Source organism: Odocoileus virginianus, chromosome 11, assembly GCF_023699985.2.
Source record: "Odocoileus virginianus isolate 20LAN1187 ecotype Illinois chromosome 11, Ovbor_1.2, whole genome shotgun sequence".
Taxonomy (NCBI): Eukaryota; Metazoa; Chordata; class Mammalia; order Artiodactyla; family Cervidae; genus Odocoileus; species Odocoileus virginianus.
This window is the reverse complement of record NC_069684.1, coordinates 1,471,437-1,497,877: the sequence shown is the minus strand read 5'-3', so window position 1 is coordinate 1,497,877 and position 26,441 is coordinate 1,471,437. Positions and strand designations below refer to the sequence as shown.

General features: G+C 44.8%; 1 protein-coding gene across 4 annotated transcripts in view; it reads left to right on the top strand.

Moving 5' to 3' along the window:
- The window catches only part of CAMSAP2 (calmodulin regulated spectrin associated protein family member 2), a 91,494-nt gene that overhangs the window by 36,048 nt on the left and 29,005 nt on the right, over positions 1-26,441 (top strand). For 2 of the 4 annotated variants that reach the window (XM_020906981.2, XM_020906979.2), the window contains exons 3-5: positions 18,287-18,448; positions 20,740-20,823; positions 25,308-25,340. In XM_020906981.2, coding sequence (XP_020762640.2) covers positions 18,287-18,448; positions 20,740-20,823; positions 25,308-25,340 — 279 coding nt within the window. The remainder of the gene's footprint in view (positions 1-18,286; positions 18,449-20,739; positions 20,824-25,307; positions 25,341-26,441) is intronic. The other 2 variants (XM_020906982.2, XM_020906980.2) reach the window with 1 other exon arrangement.

Sequence of the window (26,441 nt, the reverse complement as noted above, 5' to 3'; positions counted from 1 at the left end):
TCAGGCTATAATTTTTCCAGTAGTCCTGTATGGATGTGAGAGTTGGACTATAAAGATAGCTGAGCGCTGAAGAATTGATGTTTTTGAACATTGGTGTAGGAGAAGACTCTTGAGAGTCCCTTGGACTGCAAGGAGATCCAGCCAGTGCATCCTAAAGGAGATCAGTCCTGAATAGGACTGATGTTGAAGCTGAAACTCCAATACTTTGGCCACCTGATTTGAAGAACTGAGTGATTGGAAAAGACCCTGATGCTGGAAAAGATTGAGGGCTGGAGGAGAAGGGGATGACAGAGGATGAGATGGTTGGATGGCATCACCGACTCAGTGGACATGAGTTTGAGTAAGCTCCGGGAGTTGGTGATGGACAGGGAGGCCTGGCGTGCTGCGGTTCACGGGGTTGCAAAGCGTTGCACATGACTGAGCGACTGAAGTGACTGACTGACCTCATTTGATGTCTTGTGGGTGAGAAGGTAAGTATTATCCACATTTAATATATGAAGAAAAGGATGTTCAGTGAAATCTGAGTGACTTGCAGGTCAGAGTTTGTTTTTTTGTTTTTTTTTTTTTAAGTAACTTTGTTAAGATATTATATAAATAAAATGTACCTATTTAAAGTAAATAGTTGTTTCATCCTACCTGACTGAGCAACTGAACTGACTGATACTGACATAAACACCACTCCAGTTAGAATGTGAGTGTCTCTGTGGCTCCTTTACTCCGCATAGCACTTTTAAGACTCTTCTGTGTGTGGCATGTGGCCACACTGCTCCTTTTTATCGCCAGCAAGCCTTCTGTTCCAGGGCTAGGACACACTTATCTGCTTGTCAGTTGGCAGACACTTCTACTTTCCGGTTACTGTGAATAATGCTGCTACAATTATTCATTTACAAGTTTTTACTCGAGTACCTGTTTTCAGTTCTTTAGGGTATGTACCTAGCTGGAGAAGTGCTGGTCATAGTGGTCATTCTGTGTCTGACTCCCTGAGGAGCCTGCAGACAATTTTCTACAGGAATTTTGCACCATTTTACAGCCTACCAGCAGTGTCTGAGGGCTCGAAACTCTCCACATCCTCACCAACACTTGTTATTTCTCATTTTAAAAATTGTAGCCATCCTAAGTGGCTGTGAAGTGGCAGTCTCGTTGTGATTTTGTTTTCCATTTCACTAATGACCTCGTGCATCTTTTCATGTGCTTGTTGGCCACTTGTGTGTCTCCTTCAAAAAAATGTCTTATCGAATTCTTTGCCCGTTTTTAAGTTGAGTTGTTTGTCTTTTTGTTGTTTAGTATCAGTTTCAAATTTTAAGCTAATTTTTTTTTATTTTTAAAGTTTTTTATGTTAAAAAAATGAAAGAGCGAAGTCCCCCATGTTCATGCACATGTATGCTTTTTAGGTGCCCTTCATCCCTTTGAGTCAGCACGAGTTTCCATCTGATACTGCCTTCCTTCAGCCTGAAGACATTCTTTCAGCATGTTTGTGTGACAACTTCTCCCAATATTTGTTTGTCTAAAGATATCTTAATTTCATCTCCAGTTTTTGAAGAACGCTCTGTTGGTGATAGAACTCTAGGTTGACAGCTTTCTCCTTCAGAGTAGTAAAGGAAGCTCTTCGGGCCTCGTTTCTCTTCCTGTGTCCTCCCCCACTGCCACGCCTTTTGGTCCTCTGCTTGCATAACTGCTTGCTGTTTCCCACCGGTCACTGGGGCTCTCTGTTCTGGTGTTTGTTGTTGCTGGTGATGATGCTTGTTTCTTTTTTGCTTTAGTTTGGGTAGTTTATCTTGCTATGTCTTCAGGTTCACTTTGTGCTTCATCTGCTCGTAAGCCCACCCAGTGAATCTTTCAATTCCAGTACTCAAACACAGTACCGTGTTTTTAAGCTCCACAAATTAATTAAAAAGAAAAGTAACATATTTCTTTCCTCAATATGTTCATGTTTTATATTGTTTGTTTTAGAGTCTGTGTGATCATCTCTGTTAAATCTGCCTGGTTCCTCTCCTAATTATGAGACATTCCTGCTGCTATGTCTTGTAATTTTTAATTTAATCCTAGACATTGTAACTGTCATATTTTTCAGTGTCTGAATCTTTTCCACCTTTAAAAGTTTTGAATTTTGGTAAGCTTCTTGTGAACCTGTAATTATTTTAAACTAATTTTTTTTTTTAAGTTTTGATTTTTTTTTTTTGGTAGGCAGTTAAGTTACTTGCAGATCATCTTGATCCTTGTGAGCTTGTATTTGGCCTTTGTTAGGGCAGGTCTGAAGTGACCTTTGGTATTTTAAGCCAGTTGTTGTTCAGTGACCTTCTGGAGTCTCGTCTGAGGATCCTGGACAGTCAGTGTGGTCTCCCCATCTTGCTCTCCGGAGATTGAGTTTTTGCAAGCTTCAGTGAACTGAGGGAGTTAGTTCTACCTACAGTGCCTTTGTAGCTGTCCTTTCCCTGGTAGCTGTTTTTCGTCCAGCCTTTTCAAATCTCACCCTGCTCAGATGCAGGTTAGTAGTCTGCCAAAGGGCACCCCACGCGGGTTTCTCTGAGTGGCTTCCCCCTCCCTAGTCCTCTGCTCCGCAGGTGTCTGCTGCCTCAGCCTTCCTGCTCCCAGACTGCAGTTGTTGTGTCTTCGGCCCAGTGAGCCCAGCACACACAGCATAGGTTGCCTCTCCTGCTCCAGTGTTCCAGAAGCGCCTTTGTGTGTGCTGAGGGGACTGTGGGGCTTGCATTCGTTCTGCTTCTCTCAGGAGTCACACCCCTCTCTCATCTGTAGGCCAGTATCTGAAAGTAGTTTTATGCATTTTTCCAGTTTTGAGTTCTCTATGGCAGGAGGACAAGTCTTGAACCAGTTACCCCTTCATGGCCAAGAACTGCTTTTTTGCCATCAGTAGATCGTATCTGTAGAACACTAGGTGCCAGCACTGTTCCGTGCCTAAAGGCATGTTTATTAACTGATGTCGTCCTTAACACTTTGTTTGACGTCTGTGGTGTTTTATCCCTGATTTTATACAAGAGGAAAATGAGCTGCAGAGGTTTGGAGTGCCCTGTGGTGAGTTGCAGCTCATCACTGTGGAGCCGCGGTGTGCCCAGGCAGCCTGACTCAGAGCCTCCTCCTGAACCAGGGCCCGCGGTGCCTCCATGCTGTGGAGCCTAGCCTGGGAGGGTCCAGCGAGGGCTGGAGATCCAGGAGCTCACTGGCAGGGGACGGGGGCGGCCTCGAGAAGCCAGTCAGGAAGATGTGATTCAGGAGATGCATGTGGGCAGTAACTGAGAAGCGGGACCGAGTGTTCAAGGAGTTCAGATACAGGGCTTGAGAGGACAGGGAGAAACTTAATAGTGGAGACTAAGAGAGGTGATGTGTTTACAGGACAAAAGTACTGGTTATTGGGACTTCTTTGGTTGTCCACTGGCTAAGACTCTCACTCCCAATGCAGGGGGCCCAGGTTTGATCCCTGGTCAAGGAACTAGATCCCACATGCTGCAACTAAGACCTGGAGCAGCCAAATAATTAATTAAAAAAAATGAGAGTATTGATTATCATAATACCAAATAATCAGTATCTTAAGCACTTTATTGGAACACTACTCAGCAAGAAAAAAGAATAGCTGATAAATATAGCCCCTTGGATGAATCTCCACAGAAGATGCTGAGTAAAAAATGTTAATCCCCCAAAGCTTTGTAGTATAGGATCATAAGAGAGTTAATTCGTAGGTGGCTTGATAAGGAGTCCGGAGCCCTCGAGGACTTGCAGAGGAGAAAGGGACAAATGCTTTTTTCTACATTGCTTTGTCATGGTCACATAAGACATTTTTTCTTAAACTCTTAGTTCTTATGATAGTCTTTAAGACTAGCTTTCTTTAAGCCTAGAGCTGATGATTACACAACAGAACAACTCATCAGCTCAAGGGTATGTTTTTGCTTAAGCTCTGTGCTAATGATTATATAACATATCTGAACTGAATGATTATATAACAACAATGTATCTTTCTCAAGGACATGTTTCTCCTTCTTAACAAGAACCTTCTAACTGCTCTTGTTATCTTAAAAGGTACGTTGTGGGAGTGGGTCTGGTTCAGTTCAGTTGCTCAGTCGTGTCTGACTCTTTGCGACCCCCCTGGACTGCAGCAGGCCAGGCCTCCCTGTCCATCACCAACTCCTGGAGCTTACTCAAACTCATGTCCACTGAGTTGGTGATGCCATCCAACCATCTCATCCTCTGTCATCCCCTTCTCCTCCCACCTTCAGTCTTTCCCAGCATCAGGATCTTTTCCAATGAATCGGTTCTTCGCATCAGGTGGTGAAAAGTATTGGAGCTTCAGCTTCTGCATCAGTCCTTTCAGTGAACATTCAGGACTGATTTCTTTTAGGATTGACTGGTTTGTTCTTGCAGTCCAAGGGGCTCTCGAGTCTTCTCCAACACCACAGTTCAAAAGCATCAATTCTCTGGTGCTCTGCTTTGTTAATGGCCCAACTCTTACTTCCATACATGACCACTGGAAAAACCACAGCCTTGACTAGATGGACCTTTGTTGGCAAAGTAATGTCTCTGCTTTTTAATATGCTGTCTAGGTTGGCCATAGCTTTTCTTCCAAGAAGGAAGCATCTTTTAATTTCATGGCTGCAGTCACCATCTGCAGTGATTTTGGAGCCCAAGGAAATAAAGTCTGTCACTGTTTCCACTGTTTGCCCATCTATCTGCCATGAAGTATTGGGACCAGATGCCATGATCTTAGTTTTCTGAATGTTGAGTTTTAAGCCAACTTTTTCACTCCCTTCTTTCACTTTCATCAAAAGGCTTTTTACTTCCTCTTTGCTTTCTGCCGTAAGGGTGGTGCCATCTGCATATCTGAGGTTATTGATATTTCTCCCGGCAATCTGGATTCCAGCTTGGGCTTCATCCAGCCTGGCATTTCACATGATATACTCTGCATATAAGATAAATAAGCAGGGAGACAGTATACAGCCTTGATGTACTCCTTTCCCAGTTTGGAACCAGTCTGTTGTTCCATGTCCAGTTCTAACTGTTGCTTCTTGACGTGCATACAGATTTCTCAGGAGGCAGATCAGGTGGTCTGGTATTCCTGTCTCTTGAAGAATTGTCCACAGTTTGTTGTGATCCACACAAAGGCTTTGGCATAGTCAATAAAGCAGAAGTAGATGTTTTTCTGGAACTCTCTTGCTTTTTTGATGATCCAGTGGATGTTGGCAATTTGATCTCTGGTTCCTCTGCCTTTTCTAAATCCAGCTTGAACATCTGGAACTTCACGGTTCATGTACTATTGAAGCCTGGCTTGGAGGAAAATTTTGAGCATTACTTTACTAGCATACGAGATGAGTGTGGGTCTGATAAGACCTTTCTATATATATTGTTAGTTCTAATCTCGTTAATTGAAGATGTGTGTTGTGGGAGTGGGCCTGGTAAAAGTATATACGGCCTTGATAAGACTAGCACGGGGGGCGCTCTCTGTCCCCCTTCTGATGTCTATATCAGAAGCTTTCCTTTGTCCTTGTTCACTGTAATAAAATTCTCTGCTCACAAAAGCTCTGAGTGATGAAGCCTGGTCCCTAGTCCCGGAGATAAATTTTCTTCTTCGGAGATCACGAATCCAACATCATTCACGTAAGCTGTCAATGATATCTGTGTAACATTCTTGAAAGCACAAAATTACAAAAACGGAGAACAGATCAGGGCCTAAGGAGACGGAGGGGCTGGAGGGAAGTAGACTGGCTGTAAGAGGCCCTTGTGACGATTTGACTGTATCATTGTCTGTCTCTTGGTTTGACTTTACGGTTGGGAGAGGGCTTCGTGGCCCTCCTGTTACTCCTTACAATTGCATGTGAGCTTGTAATTATTACTTAATAAAAAGCTTAATTAAAAAAAAACTTGTGAGGAATGGGTATTTAAGGTTGAAAGGAGCAGAGAAGCTCTGTGAGGCAGCCTCGTGGCGGTGGAGCCCTGCGTCTGCAGGGCAGGACAGGCTCGGCCGGTAGCACGTCGCTGTCTGACTTGGGACTGCTTCTGAGACTCTGGCTCCAGTCTCTCAGCTGTGTCAGGAAGGACCCTGCCCTCTGCCCTGCACATGGCGAGGACTCTTTAGATTCAGCCGGGGAGCGTCTCATGCAGCACTTGACCTGTGATAGGGGGTCGGTAAACTTTAGCAAGTATGATCCATTTCTGTTGTCCCGTTTTCTCTTCCTAAGTCTTTCCTAAACTGAATATTAGTGTTATGAATGAATTCAAAATAATATATTTAAGTATGTATTGTTCTAAAAGTGTTTACTGAATGTGTAGTAAAGCAGAATAATGACTACAAAAGTAAAATCTATTGTCACTTCAGACCCTAACATTTCTGTGGCATGACTTGCTCCTGGAGGGGTCCCGCAGAGGCCTGCCTCCTCGGCGGCGTTCTAACCTTAGGGCACTTGTGTCCTTGTGCCCCGCGCACCGGCAGGTCGCTGCGGGGGCCCCTGCGTTTGCTCTGGAACCTCAGCTGAAGGCATGTCACTCTTTAAGGTTTTCATGTTGATTTTTTTGGGGCTTCCCTGGTAGCTCCACTGGTAAAGAATCTGCCTGCAATGCAGGAGACCCTGGTTCAGTTCCTGGGTCGGGAAGATCCGCTGGAGAAGGGGACGGCTACCCACTACAGTATTCTGGCCTGGAGAATCCCATGGACTATACAGGTCGCAGAGTCAGACACAACGGAGTGACTTACACTTTCACTTGATTTTATTTTTTTCTTTTTGGCTTATCGAAACCTCCTCAGTTTCTATATCCAGTTGTAGCAAAAGGACTGGTAAGTATTGCTTGATGAGAACTCCATGAAGGCCGTACACTCCCCTATTCCTATCTGATGACTTGCTTAATGGACAAACAGATATTTGGAATGCTTTCTTTATGAGGTATGGTTTGAGAAGAAAGCCACCAACAATTACTTAGGTGTTAAAAAGGTAAACGGGAACAGCTTATTCTGTGTGTGTATCAGCAGTTCCTGTTTAGGCTGAGTATCACGTAAAGTTTACTCTGCACACAGTATTTTGTGAGATAAAAATATCGATATAAGATCTGTATGTTCATCTTTAGACTTCAGTTGACTTAAGTGTAGTCTATACAAGGCTGCATGTGTAAGCGTACTTCCTCAGGTCTGTGGAAAATGAATATGGTTTTGTTTGCTTCTAAATTGCCTTTTCTTCAACTTTTCATTCTTCTGGACTTAAAGAATAATTGACACTCAGATTTTCCCATATTTGCTTCTCTCCTACCTCTTCCTTTCTTATCTCTCTGCGCGCGTGCGCGCACACACACACACACACACACACACACTCCTTTCAGTATCTTACGAAAACAAGGACATTTTTCTGTATAACCAAAATACCATGGTTACACTGAGAATTTAAATGTTGCTACACTATTATTATTTAATACATAATCCATAGTCTTATTTCTCCAATTATTGTGCCCAAAATGTTCTTTATAGCTTTTCTTTAACCCTTTTCGGACCAGAAGCCAATCAGAGATCATCTACTTCTGTTGTCCTGCCTTTTTTGCTCTTCCACTTCTAGAACAGTTACCTCTCCCCCCCCTTATTTTATTATTAAATCATGACATTAACATTTTTGAGGAATGCAAGCAAGTTGGCTTCTAGAATATACCCTAATCCTGATTTATCTGATTTGTTTCCTCCTGATGAGGTTCAGATTGCAATCTTTAGACACGAATGCCATGACATGAGTAGGTGGTGTGTGTTATATACATGAATGCTATGACATGAATAGGTGTGCGTGATATATACATGAATAGGTGGTGTGTGTTATATATACATGAATGCTATGACATGAACAGGCGTGTGTGTTATATACGTGAATAGGTGGTGTGTGTTATATACATGAATGCTGTGACATGAGTAGGTGTGTGTGTTATATACATGAATGCAATGACATGAATAGGTGTGTGTGTTATAAACGTGAATAGGTGGTGTGTGTTATATACATGAATGCTGTGACATGAATAGGTATACGTGTTATATACGTGAATAGGTGGTGTGTGTTATATATGTGAACACTAAGACATGAATAGGTATGCGTGTTATATACATGAATAGGTGGTGTGTGTTATATATGTGAACACTATGACATGAAGAGGTGTGTGTGTTATATACGTGAATAGGTGGTGTGTGTTATATATGTGAACACTATGACATGAATAGGTGTGTGTGTTATAAACGTGAATAGGTGGTGTGTGTTATATACATGAATGCAATGACATGAATAGGTATGCGTGTTATATGTGAATAGGTGGTGTGTGTTGTATACATGAATGCTGTGACATGAATAGGTGTGTGTGTTATAAACGTGAATAGGTGGTGTGTGTTATATATGTGAACACTATGACATGAGTAGGTATACGTGTTATATACGTGAATAGGTGGTGTGTGTTGTATACATGAATGCTGTGACATGAGTAGGTGGTGTGTGTTGTATACATGAATGCTGTGACATGAGTAGGTGGTGTGTGTTACATGACATGAATGCCATGACCTGAACAGGTGGTGTGTTGTAGGACATGAATTCCATGACATGGGTCGGTAGTGTGTGTTATACACCAGGGTGGTGTTGAATCAGTCTCATCGTGTCCCGTTACTGGAGGCTCTGAGGGTGACCATGTTTCCTTTGAAGCACAGAGGTGTCATGAGGGCTGATGCTTTGACATTTATTGGCATGTTGTGCTCCCCAGTGATCCTCCCTCTTGTGGTTCTAGCATCTCTGGGGTGGGTTCTGCCTGAATCAGTGACTGCATTGGTGGTTGTGATATTGTGATTGAAGAATTCTCTCATTCCTTGTCCATTTCTACCTAGCATTGCTATGTGAAGACAAGCTTTCCCATCCTCCTTTCCCCCTTTGACTGTCACTGTGGACTCATGGATTCTTTTTTCTTTTTTTGAGTGTGTTGTAATTCATTCTTGTCATTCATCTTTTTTATACTCATGTAGGCTTGTGTTTGGCCAGTGGGTGCCCCTTTAGGCCGGCTCCTGTATCCTTTTGACAGTTTTTAAATCCTTTTTTCTTTCTGACACAACTAGATATTCCAAGCTTCCTTTGGGCTTTTCTTGTCTCTGACTTGGAATCAGCTGTTTTCTAAAGAGGCTTGGGTTTATTTTAATGAGGAGATGTTATTTAGAAACCAGGATCTGGGTGCAGGCGCATTTATCGTGTTCTTGCTTCTAGGCCCTTTCTTTAAGATCCCAGGGGGGCTGCTGCACCCCAGTCATGGAGGAACACACAGGCTGTCCCGAGCCACACCACCCTGAACGCACCTGATCTCATCTGAACACACTGCGGTAGAGACAGGGCTTCCCAGGTGGCTCCATGGTGAGGGTTCCGCCTGCCGAGCCATGGGTTTGATCCCTGGGTCGGGAAAATCCCCTGGAGTAGGAAATGGCAACCTCCTCTTGTCTGGAGAATCCAGCGGACAGAGGATCTTGGGGGGCTACAGTCCATGGGGCCACACAGCGTCGGACACGACTGAGGCACTGAGTGCTGGAAGAACATACACGTGTCGCAGGAGTCCTCAGTCACCCAGAACTGACACCCGGCCTCAGTCTTCCAACGAGCGCCTGCCCAGGGCCCCGTCCGAGGGCAGCGCCGGCAGCACGCAGCTCTCGGCGTGGCCGTGGTGCCTCCCCCAGTGCCCCCTCCGCCGGCCCTCGTCCCGGCGCCTTTGAGTCCCCTCGGCAGCCCGCCTCCTGATGTGAACGGCGCTGCCTCAGACACCCCGCTTGTACGCAAGGACACCGAGGGCCCTGTCTGGGATGATGTCGCGGGTGTGGAGTCGGGGTTGAACACCGGCGCTCTTCCTGCCGTCACTGGCGTTGCGGGAGCGGAGGAGGTGCAGGCCCGGGAAGGGGGTGGGCTCTCGGAAGCCCCTGCTAGCCTCGGTTTTGGGGTGATGGCACGGTCAGTTTGCTGTGATGAAGGGCTGTGGAGGCGAGATTCCTGCTAGGAGGTGGGCCTGGGCCCTCTGAGGTTCGGGGCCAGGAGATGCATGATTTTAATGGCTGACCACACTGAGAACCGCTGCTGTAGCCCACTTTCTTTGTTTACCGTGTTTATTTGCTACTGGCTGTCCTTCCTGTCTGTGTCCACCTGACAGAGCCTTAGTTAACGTGTGTAAGTTGCCCTTTGAGGTTGTTTGTTTTGAATAATGTGTTTTTTTAAGAATTTTTTTTTTTGAGGTAGACCATTTTTAAAGTCTTAATTGAATTTGTTACAGTACTGCTTCTGTTTTCCCACACCAAGCATAGGGGATCTTCGCTCCTCAGCCAGGGATCAAACTCTCCCCCTGCACTAGATTAAGGAGTCGTGAACCACTGGGCTGCCAGGGGAGGCCTGCGTGAGGTTAAGTGTGGTCCAGAGGAAGTGCTGGAGCTGCTCCGGAGACACCACCGTGTCTCTCGTTGGTCCAGGACTTGAGTTTTGGAAGACAGCTGGGCTGGGCTGTGTCTCACATACATCCCTTTGCAGTAAAGCTTCATCTCAGTTTGGTTCAACGTTATCTTGGAAGCAGTTCTCCCCTGGGTGATGATGAGAGTCACCACATGGGAGTGACTGAGTGGAGTCAGGAGCTCAGTGCCCTTAGACGTGGACTGAAGAGAGCCCCGCCTGCTCTGCGGTGCGGCACGCGGTACTTGTCCAGTTGAGGCAGAATTAAACGGCCGCTGAGCGGGTATCACTGTGCTGAGTTACCTGCTGGTGACCCTATTGTTTGCCTTTCTCTCTTTCTTCACTTGTCTGACCCAGTAGGTCTGGGTGCAATAGCAGTGTCAGTTCAGTGTGGTCACAAGCAAATGTCACGTGAAGGGTCTGGCTCTCTTGGACGGCGCCTCCCTTGCCAGGGCCCCAGGGGTAGCGCGTGTTCCCCGCGGTGTAGCAGAGTGACTGCCCCGTCCATGTCTCGTGCAGGTTGGAGGCTGGGTGCGGCGTTGCTGTGCCTGGGACAGCCCCAGTCCTGCTGTAGGCAGGGCTCAGCCCCTTGCCACCCGGCGGTCCTCTGCCTCCGTCCAGGGTAGCCTCTGTCTGGGGGCCGCTAATGCTGCTCTGCCTTTGTTTGAAGGCCAGTGCTTTTTGCCCCTAGGACTAGCCTACGTTTGATAGGCCAGTTGTTTTTTGTTTCATTTTAAACTTGTGAGATCTTAGTTCCCTGACCAGGAATTGAACCCAGGGCCGTGGAAGTGAAAGTGCCGAGCCCTGACTTGCTGGCTGCTTGCGGATTCCCACGACAGGCTGAGCGTTTGGTGTGCTAAGATCTTGTCATACCGGAGGACAGAGATTATGATTGAAAATAAATCTGCTCTGGAACATTTCTACTCTCTTACCAACTATAGTAACCTCTCATTCTAGCTATTAAAATAATTAAGGTTATCTAAGAGAGATCATAAATGATAACCTTTTCAAGTAAACTGTGTATACCTTTTATGCAATTAGCTAGTGCCTTAAGAAAGTGAACATAAATATCTGTGGGAGGAAACTAGAATTAATTTAGCATATTTATTTTTATCATCACTTCATACATAAATATTTCATACTTAAATTTATATAGAAAGCAAACTCGTAATAAGCATGTTTAATTCACTTTTTAACAATGTCTAAAATATGAGGCTGTCTAAAAAAATCAGTTTTGCTTCACCTTGAAGTCCTTTTAAGGACACTTTGCAAACATGGATATGGCTGACTGCCTGCCTCAGAGCTCAGGTGGTTTATGAGGTGTTCACACTGGAAAGGAGGCAGGGAAGCATCAGAAGTTCACTTGATTGGGGGTAGCAGCTGAGATGTGACCGACAGTGCACAGTTCGTGCGTTCCGCGTGCACCGTGCCCTGGCTGGGGCGGCCCCTCAGGGCACGGGGGCATCAGAAGTTAATGTGATTGGGGGGGAGCAGCTGAGATGTATCTGACAGAGTGTGCCGTTCATGCGTTCCAGGGGTCCTGTGCACTGGCTTGGTGTATTCAGAGTGGCGTAAGCTCGACCGCAGTCCCTGTGAGAAGAGTTTCATCAGAAAGAAGCACTCTCCCGCCCCCAGCACCCAGCGACCCCTGACCTGCTCTGTGTCTCTCTGCAGTGGTCCGTTCTGGACATTTTATATAAATGGAGTAATAGAGTGTGTGTGTGTGTGTGTGTGGCTCAGCATTACCAGGTTCCCATGTTTGTCGGTCTTTACCAAGTTACATTCCATTCAGAATACCATGGATGTATCATTTTTGCTTACCCAGTCATCTGTTGATGCCATCTGGCTACTACAAATAATGCCACCGTGGATGTTTGTGTAGAGCTTTTGTGTGAATGCGTCTTGGTTCCCTCCGCTGTCCAGCTGAGGGCGGGGGCGCCGCGCCCGCGAGAACCCTGTGTTGCGCTCTCCCAGGCTCCGCCACCCTCACAGTGGCTGCGCGTGTGACGTCCCCCGCAGCGGAGCACGAGGCCTCCTGCCTCCCCACGTCCTCGCTGGTGGCTGTTATTATCTGACTTTTTAATTACAGCCTTCCTGGTGGGAAGTGGTGTCTCAGTAGGGCTTTAAGTGCTGTTTTCCTTGTGTCTCTGTGTAAGTTAAGGATAAATGAAAATTATGGTAAGCTTGTTTATATAAATAAGTGATGTGTAAAATTTCATTTTCTGAACCAGAATTCAGTTTGGCACACTGGTGCGATGTGTGTGTGCTGCTGTGAACCATCTCAGCAGCATCATTCCAGGTCTCAGCATTCCTGTGCGATGTGTGTGTGCTGCTGTGAACCATCTCAGCAGCATCATTCCAGGTCTCAGCGTTCCTGTTGGTCTGTTAGCTTTGCCCACGTCCCCCGTGCCCTTGCAGGGGGCGTGGGCCCAGGGCACTGGCCACTGTGCCATAGGGCTGGAGTTCAGTTCAGGAAATACTCTCTTGGTCCTGTATCTGCACCTGATCAAAGAATATCAAGAGCCATGAAGTAGTAGAACTTGGGTCTCATTCATCTTTGAGACTCGTTAATAACCGTCTGGCCAGCAGCACTTCAGTGCTCTTTATTTAGCAGCCTTAACCTTCATTTCTGATACATGCAGGTGACTGAGTTTTGTCCAGGCTCCACTGGTTGGAGGTAACGTGACCCTGTAACCCATCTCTTGAAGCTGCTAGCGGCTCCGTGAGCTCCCGGCCTCCTGTCCTCTCCTTTCCCTGAGATGCGGGAAGTACCCAGCCTTTCTGCCGCTGCTCCCGGGCCGGCTCTGTGCTGCCTCCTGGTGGCCGCCGCCTCCGGCAGCGCCCAGAGGTGCGCAGGCTGCGGGCGGGCGCCCCCTGGCGCTCTCACTGCGCGCCGGCCGTTCCCTGCTCTGGCCGGTGGCCGCGCGTCTCACAGCGCCGCTCTCAGTGCTGGCGGTCACTCTGCGCGACCCCATAGATGCAGCTCACCAGGCTCTGCCGTCCCTGGGATTCTCCAGGCCAAACAGGCTGCTGTTACTATTTGGCCTTAATTCTTGGGGTAAAAAATTGAACGTGTGTATTTAATTTAAAGACATAAATCAGTCCAGATGGATTGATTGTAGCCTACCATTTATTTTTCACTGTTGATCTTGTCTAGATTCATTATGTATACAGTTCCTGTTATACATAATTTTTAAATTACTTCTCCACATTATAAAATTAAGGGGTAAAAAAATAATACTCAAGTTTGAAGATTCTTAGGTTAAAAGTAGGTGAACATCTTATGGAAATATCTATAAACACAGTAGTGGAATAAGTTTTTAAATTTGTTCTTGAATTTAGGAGTATTTTGAAGTAATCAGTGAGATGACGTTTGTTCTGAAAATATATTACTGATTATATGTAATGTTCTGCATATTATTATAGGGTCATGTCTAAGCAAGTTTTACTTTTATTCTTGTCCTTTCTCTTCCTGTCTTATGTATATTATAGGTGTATTCAGGATGTGTATGTACACACATGTATCTCTCCCCATGTGCATGTTTGTCTTGTGAACATTATTACAGGTGTTGCTTTTTCCACTCAGTATTATGTTGAGCACATTTTCTCCTGTTGTTAAATAGCTTAGGAGAGCATGAATTCTTAATTGTGGCTGTACCATTGCTTCCTTTCTTCTTGCATATAATTGAGTAATGGTCAATTTCATTCATGCAGGTCTTTTTTTCTCTCTTAAATCTTATCTGTGGAATAAATTGCCAAGAGAAAGAGTCTTAGTAAAGAGGATGTGAATGGTTTTATAGCTCTTGAGATGTTTTTCCACAGTTTGTTCAGTAGAATTATGCTTTGGAATGCTATTAAGCCCTTGTGCTGGGAGCAGAGCTGAGAAAGACAGGGCCCCACCCCCTAGGGCTCAGGTGAGCAGAGAGTGCGCGTGAACCCTCGCGTGAAGGCACACAGGGTGGACACCAAGTCCCCCCGAGTCTGAAGGAAGACCTCGGGTCCCCGGACAGTAGCAGCCTGACAGGGAGGCGGAGTGTGTGAAAATACGACTGGAAGTTCATGTGCTTGCTTTTCTTTCTTGAATATGATGTCTGTTTATCATTTCCAGAACATCTTTCTTGCCTCACTAGCTGATTTAATTTCTGCCAACTGGATGACACAGTAGAAGCAGCGCATGGATTGGGACAGACCATTTTAACTTTCAGAGCTTTAGCTTCCTCACGTTAAGAGCATGAGTGATGCTTCCTTCCAAGCTTTAAGGGTTAGAAAAGGTGTATGTTATCTCCAGTCTTAATTCAGAACAGATTTGAAATGGAAGAGCTGGTATGTTAGTAAAGTACTCAGCACAGCATCTGAGTCAGCACTGGTTTTCTGTTGGCCATTATCAAGCATGCTGCTTCTGACAGGCCCCTGCCCTCCCGTCAACACTGCTGAGTCTTCAGTGCCCTGGTCCCCCACCTCCGAGTCAAGCCTACGTCCTGACCTCCAGAGTCGAGCTCATGCCTCCCTCTTTACAGTGAGCAGTAGGTTAGCTCCTTTCCTTCCTTCAGCCCCTGTGTGTTGCCAGGCGCTGTGTCAGATACAGGGGATGCGAAGGTAGCTCCGAAGATGCCCTTGCCCTTGGGGTCTCACTCTCTCACCAGGGAGCCAGTGCCCATCCTGTGGCCAGCCAGTCTGTGCGGTGCTCACTAGCCTCGTCCAAGGAGCTGTGTAAAGATGCTGTTGCTTGTGGCCACGCCAGGACTCAGTCAGGATTCGGTGCACCTGTCACTGAATCTCTTGTACCCGTCATTTCACAGTGCCGTGTGTCCAGGCTTAAACTCACACGGTGCGCTATGTTGGTGACGTCTCAGTAAAACTGAGAGAAAAGGCGGGTTTCATGCTAGTGCAAGCAGCACTCTGCGGGGAGCTGTCCTCGCTCTGTAGGGAGAACGAGCTGGAAAGCGAGTCAGAGGGGGTGACACTCAGACCTGGAGCAGGACTTGCCTGCAGTGAGGAGGGTGGGGCGGGAAGCCGGGCCACAGGCGTGGGGACAGCGGGGCTCTGCCGCAGCTGCTCTGAAGGGAGTGTAGACAGGGGAGGGAAATGCAGGTTGTGAAGCTGGATTGCTGGGTGGAGCCAGCTAATAAAGAGCACTCCCCTTTTTAAGGAGCTTAGACTTTACTGTGTAGAAGATGAAGTCGATTTTATGGGAGCATGAGATGATGGCATCTCTGATTTGGAAACATAACTTAGTCCCCTGTTTATAACGTCTTCAGAAGTCATTCCACGTGGATTTAAGGTAATAAAAAAAATGTATAGTTTTCTTATATTCTTGGGGGGTGTGGAGCCTTTTGTAAACTTGGGAGAAATTGCAGTCATAGAGGAGAACATTAAGATTGGCAGGTTTTACCAAGTAAATATTCAATATTTAGACCTTCTCTGCAATATAATATTCAGTTCAGTCAGTTTAGTCACTCAGTCATGCCTGATTCTTTGCAACTCCATGGACAGCAGCACACCAGGCTTCCCTGTCCACCACCAACTCCCGGAGCTTACTCAAACTCATGTCCATTGAGTCAGTGATGCCATCCAACCATCTCATCCTCTCTCGTCCCCTTCTCCCCCTGCCTTCAGTCTTTCCCAGCATCAAAGTCTTTTCCAGTGAGTCAGTTCTTTGCATCAGATGGCCAAAGTATTGGAGCTTCAGCTTTAGCATCAGTCTTCCCAATGAATATTCAAGATTGATTTCCTTTAGGATTGACTGGTTTGATTTCCTTGCTGTCCAGGAGACTCTCAAGAGTCTTCTCCAACACCACAATTCAAAAGCATCAATTCTTTGGTGCTCTGCTTTCTTTATGGTCCAACTCTCACATCCATACATGACTACTAGATAAACTACAGCTTAGACTAGACCTTTGTCAGCAAAGTAATGTCTTTGCTTTTTAATATGCTGTCTAGATTGGTCATAGCTTTTCTTCCAAGGAGTACTTGTCTTTTAATTTCATGGCTGTGGTCACCATCTGCAGTGGTTTTGGAGCCCAAAAAAATAAAGTCCATCACTGTTTCCATGTTTCCCCATCTGTTTGCCATGAAGTGATGGGACCAGATGCCATGATCTTAGTTTTTGAATGTTGAGTTTTAACCCAACTTTTTCACTCTCCTCTTTCACTTTCTTCAAGAGACCCTTTAGTTCTTCTTCGCTTTCTGCCCTAAGGGTGGTGTCATCTGAATATCTGAGGTTATTGATATTTCTGCTGGCAATCTTGATTCCAGCTTATGCTTCATCCAGTCCAGCATTTCTCATGATGTACTCTGCATATAAGTTAAATAAGCAGAGTGATAATATTCATTCTTGACATACTCTTCCCAGTTTGAAACCAGCCTGTTGTTGCCATGTCTGGTTATAACTGTTGCTTCTGAGTGTGCATACAGATTTCTCAGGAGGCAGATAAGGTGGTGTGGTATTCCCATCTCTTGAAGAATTTTCCAATTTGTTGTGATCCACATAGTCAAAGGCTTTAGCGTAGTCAGTGAAGCAGAAGTAGATGTTTTTCTGGAATTCTCTTGCTTTTTCTGTGATGCAACAGATGTTGGCAGTTTTATCTCTGGTTCTTAATATAATATTACATTCCAAATAAAGTAGAAAGTCCAAAGATAAGCTGGAAAAAGGTATTTGATGATTAAATGACACCTAATAAATAATGAGCTCTTACAGATCAAGAATACAGATGGAAAGGTGACCATCTCACAGAGAAATGTAAGCCAGAGGTATGAGCTAGCAGTTTTCTGAGGGGAAAAATACAAATATTTGCTAAACGTATAGAAAGATGCCCATCCTCATTAATCAGAGAAATGTGCTGTCTGAACAGGGGAAGGTTTTAACCTGCAGACTGGATAACAGATGATTAAAAGTGCATTATGTCTGATGTTGACCTAAAATGTGGGGAAACAGGCACCCTTGGCAACACTCTTGGGGGGAGATGAAAGCTGCCCCACCCTTCTAGCGAGCAGATTCGTGGTTGTCTCTCAGAACTGCACGTGTGGTTGCCCTCGGGCCCAGCAGCCCACAGTGAAAGTTGTCCCTGGAGAAATACAGGGTGGTGGTGTGTTTACGATGCCAAAGGGCAGGAGGCAGTGTGAGTGTCTACCTGGGGGGTGGGGGAGTACAGTTTTTGGTGAGAATACATTCCAGACCATGGGCACTGCTTGGGGAGTAGGAGAGGACAGGGTGCTTTCGACTTTAGGAAGTTTGTAATGTTGGGAAATTTTAAGACCTTACCCCCTGCCGCTGCCGCGATGTAACATTTCTGTATGAAACTACCCCTCTTGAAAGACAGCAGCAAAGGAAAGAGTAGCAGTCCTGTGATGGAGGCAGAGGATGGGGGGGAGCTGCAGCCGGGAAAAGCAGGGGCTTCTTTGCCTTGTTTGGGGTGAGAAGTGGTGGTGTCTGAGCTGGAATGAGCTGGAATGGAGGTGGGCAGACAAGGAGGCGAGACTCGAGGACACTTCAGGAGTGGAGTCTGTACACGGCTCCTTGCGGACGAGAGACAGCTCGCTCAGAGGTGATGCTGAAGTCTGCAGTCGTGTTGTTGAGTAAATGATCGTGACCTTCTCAAAACCAGGAAAAGCAGGACAAGGAGCCTCCTCTGAGTAGGAGATGGTGAGCGCCTTGCATGGAGATCCTCAGGGAGCATCTGAGTGATAAACTGGTTGGGTCACCTGAGCTCAGCCCTGGCCTGTGTGTGCCGTGTATGCTCTTATCAAGGCTTACTGTTCATGGCCTTTAGTCCTGCTCCCGTTTGTTAGGCAGTGTTAGTAACATTTAACAGTATAAAGGCAGCCGTCTCTCAGAGTGATTCTAACGGTCGTTCTCGGTCTGTCTCCAGAGCGCTCACCTGGCCATGATTGACACCCTCATGATGGCTTACACCGTGGAGATGGTCAGCGTGGAGAAGGTGGCCGCCTGCGCGCAGCAGTACTCAGCCTTCTTCCAGGCCACAGACCTGCCCTACGACATCGAGGACGCCGTCACGTACTGGATCAACAAGGTGGGTGCTCCCCTGGGTAGCAGTGGTCTTAGAACCATGGACACCGTGCCTCCCCACTCTGCACTGAAAGTCTGTGCCCCCCGCAGAGTTGTATGTTGACCTCATGACCCCCAGTGTGCTGGTATTCAGAGGTCCTGAAGGCTAGCCCTCACGTGGGAGTAGGGTTGCTCTCTTCATGAGAGAGACCCCAGAGAGCCACCTTGCCCCTTCTGCGTGTGAGGAAGCGGGCTCGCCAATCCCAGTCTGCTGGCACCTTGGACTTCCCAGCCTCCGGAATCCGATAAATGCATTTCCATTGCTCACAGGCCACCTGCCTCTGGTGTTCTTGTTGTAGCAGCCCGATCGGACTCAGACAGACTCCACTACTCTTTAGTTTTAAGTCAAAGTACAAATTAAAGTCACGCAGTCTTACTTAACAGTTCCCATTCCCTTTAGACTTAAAAAAAAAAAAAAAACCCAAAAAATGGTTAAAGTGGTGGAAACAGATTTTATGTATTCTGCAATATCTATCATTACATTTTATGGTTAACCTAGTTGATATCAGATTAGTACAAAATTCAGAGCACTCGCGAGTAGGGAATATACTCTGTGGGTGCTGCATAAATTTTTTTTGCATCCAGGAATGAAATAAGTTTTTCATATTGCCAATTAGATGATTTTTGGGTTTGCTTAAGTGACATGTGTAAGACCATAAATAAATAATGTAGTTAGAAAGGCTTGTGCCGGAAAGCTGAGCCTTAGAGAAAGGAGAAGAAGCTGTCAGGTGGGAGACCCGAGTCCGGCTACAGGCCTCACTGGCCTCTCGTTGGCTTCCAGGCCTCCGCTGGGCCTTGAGAGTCGCTTGGATGAGGCCGTGGTTCTGCCGGTTCCGGGAAGCTGGGACCCTGGCCTCTGTGTAGACCACGAAGAGCTCGTGCTCTCAGTGGAAGCAAGCACATCGACCACGGTGGGCTTGAAGCAAGTTTTCAGCCCTGCCCACACCGGGATCCTTGGGGACCTCCTCAGAGCCGTCATCCCCCAAACCACGCATGGAGTAGGTTTCCTTCAGACCAGCAACCACGCTCAGAGATACCAACAAATCAGGTCCTGGCTTGTAAGTGGGGGATTCAGAGTCAGAGCCAGCTCATTTCTGCTTCTGCCGTCTCTCAGGAAGTGTTTTACACAGCTGAGTGAGTCGATGCTCTGAGATGTGGCATGCAGCAGCCTTACACACCAAAGCAAGTGTGTGTGCTGTTAATTCCTTGTAACGCCTCGGGTAGTCATGGGTAGAGAAGACTGTTAATAGCTGTTAACTAAGTTTATCATAAATTAAAATTCTTCAGTCCTTTTTTTTTTAAGCACAGACCTGAATTTCAAGCAACAGAATTTTAAAAATTATTGATTTAGTTTACAATGGTTGATAACGGCATTCATATTTTCTAGATTGCCATTATTAGTTAATTTGAGCATTTATTTATTGTTGTTGGAATGACTCATCAGTAACTCAAAATCCAAAATTATCTAAACTATTCTCAAGAAATACTTGACAGATTGTTTCTTAGTCATCTTGAATTATAGGCTGTTTGAACAATCTGATAAGTTAGATCTTCTCCCTGAGAAGCTCCTATATACAAAAGTTTTTCATGTATTTTAACTGTGACCTGTGACCACACTAAACCCCACTCATGATCCAGGGACATGCCTAGGAAATCACAGGTTAAGAATTTAATCCAAACAAAGTGTTTTCCACTGATAATGAAAATATGAATTTTAAGGAAAATAGTTTTCACTTATTAATCCTGAAAGAGATTGTGAAAATTTTTACAGAAAAATAGTTGTATTGTTTCCTTAGCAAAAGGAGAAGAGGGCAGCAGAGGATGAGATGGTTGAATGGCATCATTAATTCAGTGGCCGTGAGTTGGAGCAAACTCCAGGAGATAGCGAAGGACAGGGAAGGCTGGTATGCTGCAGTCCATGGGGTCGCAAAGGGTCAGGCATGACTGAGTGACTAAACTATAGCAAGCATCAAAACTGAAGTTATCAAGTACCTTTTTTTCCCAGCACTCTAGCTAGCTCCTGACATGTAGTAGGTACTCAGCAAGTATTTGGTAAAGTAATGAATTAATTTTAGGATTTCAAACAAAACATCTGTAAATACTGTAAAATACTTTTTTCTTGTTGGGAAAATGAGGTTCTGTTCATTTGAGTGGGCTTGATATTTGACATCAGAGATCTGAACACAGGCGTTTCAAGGTAGGTGTTATTTTATTATATTTGACTATAAATTAAAATTAATATTTTTATATTTTAAGGTAAATGAACATTTGAAGGATATAATGGAACAAGAACAGAAATTGAAAGACCATCACGCAGTGGAAACTCCAGGCGGTCAGAAGGTACATACATGTTCCTAAGGGGGAAAAAAGTGCCTTTATGAGAGCCTGTGTTCACATGTGTGTTCTGTTTGGGGAAATGTTCATAGTTGTGTTCGTCAGATTATTTTTGGTGATCTTAACTGTACCCTAGGAAACCTTGCCATAAATGCCAGGTAAGTAGAAGTGCAGAATGAAGGTTAAAAACTGGGTGATGATGTTTAGGAAAGATTCTTAATGATTAGAGCTCAATTTCTGAGATTCTTTTGGCAAAAATAATGGTTCTGCCTTTGGTAGAGTTATGAAACAAGAAAACAATTTCCAATGTATCAACCGTATAGTGACTTGTAATAAGACCATCCTCTAAAATTATTCCAGGAATTGTAAGTTGTACACATGGTTATTCTGTGAAGGAAGAAGAAACACTGACGTGGATTTATTCTTTAAAAATTCTTGAACAGGGCTTTTACAGGTTTCTTCTCTGAAGACTTATGTGTTTGTTGTATACTTAAACCTAAAGTGTATTTCCTGCAATATAGTATATCTTACACTTTCTAATATGTGTTATAGGGAGAGCCCTTGAAACTTACTGTCCAGCATTTCAGTTGAGGTATAAGAAGTTCTATTATTCAGAGACTTTATTTTCCATTTCGGTTATTTTGAGTATCTTAATTATTATGCAGCACTTCTCTTCATCTTGGACAAAGGCTGCTGGCCACTGATGCTCTGTAGGAGGAGGGGAAGGGAGAGCTGCTTTATGTGTAAGCAGCCTTGCTAGGGAGGTTCTGCCCAAGACCAGCAGCTTTGCCTGAATTTGGTGTTGGGATCACCTGACCCGCTCTCGCCCTCTTGCTCCTGCGGCTGACCTTTCACCAGTGGAGGTGGGCCCCACCCGCTGCCTTCCCCAGCCCTTTACTGCCCCCTTCGCCCTCTCCTGCCCTCAGGAGTAGAAACCCTTGCATTGGAGACAGATCTCCTCCTATCTGCTGTTTCGCCCCCAGCTCTGATCAGAAATCAGGTTCAGCAGCATCCTGAGTCAAGGGGCTTCCGAGGAGACCTTGTTTGTTACATACAGTGGCTCAGTTCTGCCGTGTTGCACACACATTATGAACTAAACAGGTTTTATATTTTACAGAGGATCCAGTAAACATTGTTTCTATGGGAAAAGTTGCTGTTTGTGTTCCAGTCAACTGTAGATGAAGTTGTTGTTTTTTGGTCGCTAAGTCATGTCTGACTCTTTGTGACTCCATGAACTGCAGCACGCTGAGCTTTCCTGTCCTTTACTAACCTTTAAGAAAGACAAGCTGTATGGAATCCATACACAACTGGATCACCACTCTGACTTCACGGCACTTGGTCTCATGGAATTGTACATACACACTTCACAGCCAGGATTTGTTGAGCGAGTGAATGAATAAATTAGTGCGATTCACTTAAATATTTGGCTTAGTGCACATTTTTATTTAGCACAAACATAGCATTTGTGCCTTCATTTTCTTTTCTTCCCTTTTGTTTTTTATGTTTAATTTTTTATTGCAATACAGTTGACTTACAATGTTGTGTTAAATTCCGCTGCGCAGCAGTGGCCCTGTCACACACATGGACATGCTTCTCTGTTATTTCCCATTTTGGTTTATCCCAGGACCCTGAATATCCAGTCCCCTGCACTGTGCAGCTCAGGTCTCTGTCTGTGAGCCTGTTTCTGTTTCATAGACTGATTTTGTGCCATGTGCTGGGTGCAGTACCTTCATTTTCAAATGAATTTTATCCTTGTTCTCATTGTTAAGGTGTGTGGGGAGGTGTTCGTGTCACGGCATCTCACTGCGCCGGACAGGCGTCATGAGGAAACATGTGGCCACGCACAGAAGAGGCCGGCAAGTCTCGCTCTCTTACTGTGGGCGTGTCAGCTTCCGAACCGTATGGCTAGAAATAGAATCACTGTATTCTTGATTTTCATTCTTGCAAAGCAGATTCCCTACCCTTTTCTCCTTTTAGGGAAGAGAGGTCTAGTGGTTTGCTCTTTCTCCTTGCTGTGCCGTTGGTAAGAGGCCGCCGTGCCCTTTGCCCCCTCAGCTGGTGCTCTCAACGCAGAAGCCCAGGTGCCCCACCCTGGGGTCTGTCACTTCCCTCCTGTGGATGGAGCCTGGGGTGCTGCATGGGGACTGTCTGATCTCTTGTCCTGTTTAGAGATTCTCTGCTCAGATGTTCAATAGGATTCATTTTATGAGGCTTCTTTCTATATCTATCTTCTGGGTAAAATACACGCTCTGTTGAGGGATACTTGTACTGTATATTATTAGTGTTGGACCAAAATTAAAATTCCAAAGCCATTTCAGTAGATTATTAGACCATCATCTGACCATCTATTTCTGATTGTTGGACTGGGTGGTGCTTTAAGAGGGAGGCATTTTAAATAGTGTCCTAGGCAAATGTTCTGATGAAACAGGTTACTGATGTTATTTTCTTTATTTTCTTTCAAGTTTCTCTTTTGAAATAAACTGTATTGGGGAATAATTTTAGTTTACAGAGCAATCCCAAAGATAGTACAACTTTGTCCAGTTTCCCCCAGTGTTAACATCTTATTATTATAATCATGGCCCTTTTGTCAACAACAGGAAAGTAACGTTGGTGCATTATTAATATTGACTAAACCACAGGCTTTTTTTAGATTCCACCAGTTTGTGTTCTGCCCAGGTGTTCTATCCAGCATCCCTGAATTGGGGTTTGTCTCCTGTGTCTTGTGATGAGATTTGGTGTATAGGCTTTCAGAGAAGAACATCACAGAGGTGGTTTCACACCTCATCTCTTCGCATCAGGGAGCTTGTCACTGATGGTGTCCATGTGATCACTTGGTTCATTAAAGTCACATCCTTCATTGTAAAGTTTCTGTTTCCCCCATCAGCACTGTCTTCTTTGAAAGTGGGTCACTCAGTCCAGCCCATGCTGCAGGAGAGAGAAGTTAAGCTCCCTCCCTGCAGGGTCAAGCACCTGCATCATTTGGAACTTTCCTCTAAGGGAGACTGTGTCCTGTCCACTTCCTTCTATCCTTCAGTCAGTTTTTGTAGCAGTCTGGACTCTGTGTGTGTGTGTGTCTGTGTGTGTCTGTGTCTGTACTGGGGCTACAGTCCAGTCTGTGGTGTTCACTTGTTGCTCAGATTTCCCAGCGCCAGTCATTGGGAGCTGTGTCAGAGTTTTCTGGATTAGTAAAAAGTTCATGTACTGAATATTTTACAAGAAATACAGACTAACTCCTTTGCTCATCACCTGTTTTGAATAGTCCCTAGTAATTTCTATATAATGGATTCCTCTAGTATCAAACACAGGAAGACCCCCGTTTTGACATGCTGTCAGTCATCGGGGCCCGGACAGTCCTCAGGGCCCCCTGCCCTGTCTGGTGCTTTTCTCGCTGTTACAGGTGCAGCCGCCAGAGACTTTGGTTAAATGAGAGGTTAAAACACGTGTGACAGACCGTTACGGTTACTCTTCTGATGCAGCAAGAAAACTTTATTGGAAATGTTATCTCTTTGTGGGAAGCTGATAGTTTTCTGATTCTTAAGATGACTTTTTCAGATTTTTTTAAGTTCTTAAATGTATGTTATTTATGTTATTTTTCCAATTAGTCTTATTTTTACTGTTAATTTCTGTAAGAAAAACTTTATGCATAAAAGTTTAGTACAAATTTTAACTCAGACCCCATTTAGTTTGGTTCATTTTAACAAATATTTATTTAGGGCTTCAAAAAAAAAAAAAAAAGACGGGTGCTAGGAAACATAAACAATCACAAATTATTCAATTATTTGAAATTGTGAGTTTATTATATTAATCTTCTTGAAGACATAAAATTATATTCTTTGAGACACCCCTGGATAGTAAAAATAATAACATTTATAGTCTCTTTGTGTTAGTAGCTACTTGCTTTAGAGACTCTATAAAAATATTGATAGGAATTGCCAACTGTTTTTCTTTCCCATTAATTGAAAGAAATTCTTTATATCATTAAGGGAAATTATCATCATGTGCAATTCTACATTACTGTTTGCTCTTATCCATACGCTTATGAAATAGTCTTCTTTTCCTTTTGGGACAAAGACTTGGCTTCCTAATGTCTAAGAATTTCAGTGGTTGCAAGTCCAGCCTTGGAATCTTTCTACTCCCTCTTGTGTTATATATTTTATTTTTTAATATGATGTGTGATTCCAGAGCTGTGAAATAAAATTCTTTGCTGCCAAAGTATGCAGCAGGTCCAGGGTATCGTAAAAACGCATATCCATGTTGGGAGCGGAGTTGGGGGGAGAAGGTGGTGGTCTTTATCACTAGGAAACTCTATATTTTAAGCTAAATTTTCAAGTATTAACGGTTTAAAAGTGTTTTGAGGAAAAAAAAAGTGTTTTGAGAACTGTAAACTTGGAGCTCCACTAACAGAAGCTTTACTATAATTTGTTAATTTAAAAAAATGCTGATGTACTTTCCCTTTCACTTTCCCTTTTCTCCTGCTGCCTCCTTTGAAGTCTCCTTCCAAATGGTTTTGGAAACTGGTTCCTGTAAGTTTGCCCAGCTTTCTTCAGCTCACTCTCCAGAGACGTCATCGTAGAGTGTCATTGTATTGTTTGTGTCATGCTGGTACAGTCATTTCATGCAATTCCATTAGTCACAAGTGGAGATTGGATTGTAAGGTCTTTGATCATAGTGCAGAATAGAAAGACCTAAAAAATCTAGCCAAAGTTTGGATTAGCAGCTTTAAAGATAATTTAAAGTGTAAACTGGTCTGTCAGTACTTGCAGACTTGCAGTAACCAGGTAAGAAGAAGGTGTGGGTATAGATGTGTACTGGTTTTAATAATGTCAGTAAAATCAAGTATGAATTACACATGTAAATTATTTGTATTATAAAGTCATGTTTTTGAAAGAATCATTTCCTTTTGGCCTGACCTTTAGAAGATACTTTATGTGTAATAAAAAAAAGCGACAGATTCTGTGTCCCTCTTGTTACTGAATCTAAACTATTAACAGATTAAGTTCTTTTTTGACTTCAAGAGTTGATCTTTCTGGGTGAGCTCTGGGGGTTTGACCACTTAAATATTTTTCACCCTCAGAAACAGCCATGTAACTTAGAAGTCCACCACAATGTTGAGAGATCGAAAATACATCCCTCTTAAATGCAAGATGTCTCGGTTTGTAGAAAGAGCAGTATGTTTCTAAAGCACCAAGCACATTCCAGAAGTTCTGGGAGAACCACACGACTTCAAGATTAAAAGTTGGTTTCCCTGATAGGCCTTCTAGGCATAGTCTTCAGGAAGATGTTGCGGCCGGCCACTTAGAAACCGTGGATTGTCTGTTCCAGACTGTAGGCCTCTGTGGCTGCAGCCTTGGGAAGCTGTGTGCCTGTGCTCCTCGGGAGAGCACAGCAGGACACAGCACACAGCTCAGTTCTTTGTTCCGTGACCCTGGGTGCTCGGCTCAGTCCACTCCAGACCATGGGCCCTGGAGATCCGGGAAGTCTGGCGCGGAGCCCAGCCAGGAGAGCGTTTCCAGAGACTGCGTTCTGTCTCTCACCGGCCCAAGGAAGTGGGCCTGGGGGATCGGGAAGCCAGAGGGGCAGCGGAAGGCGGGCGAGGCCCCGGGTGCCACTCCCCCCACTCCTCG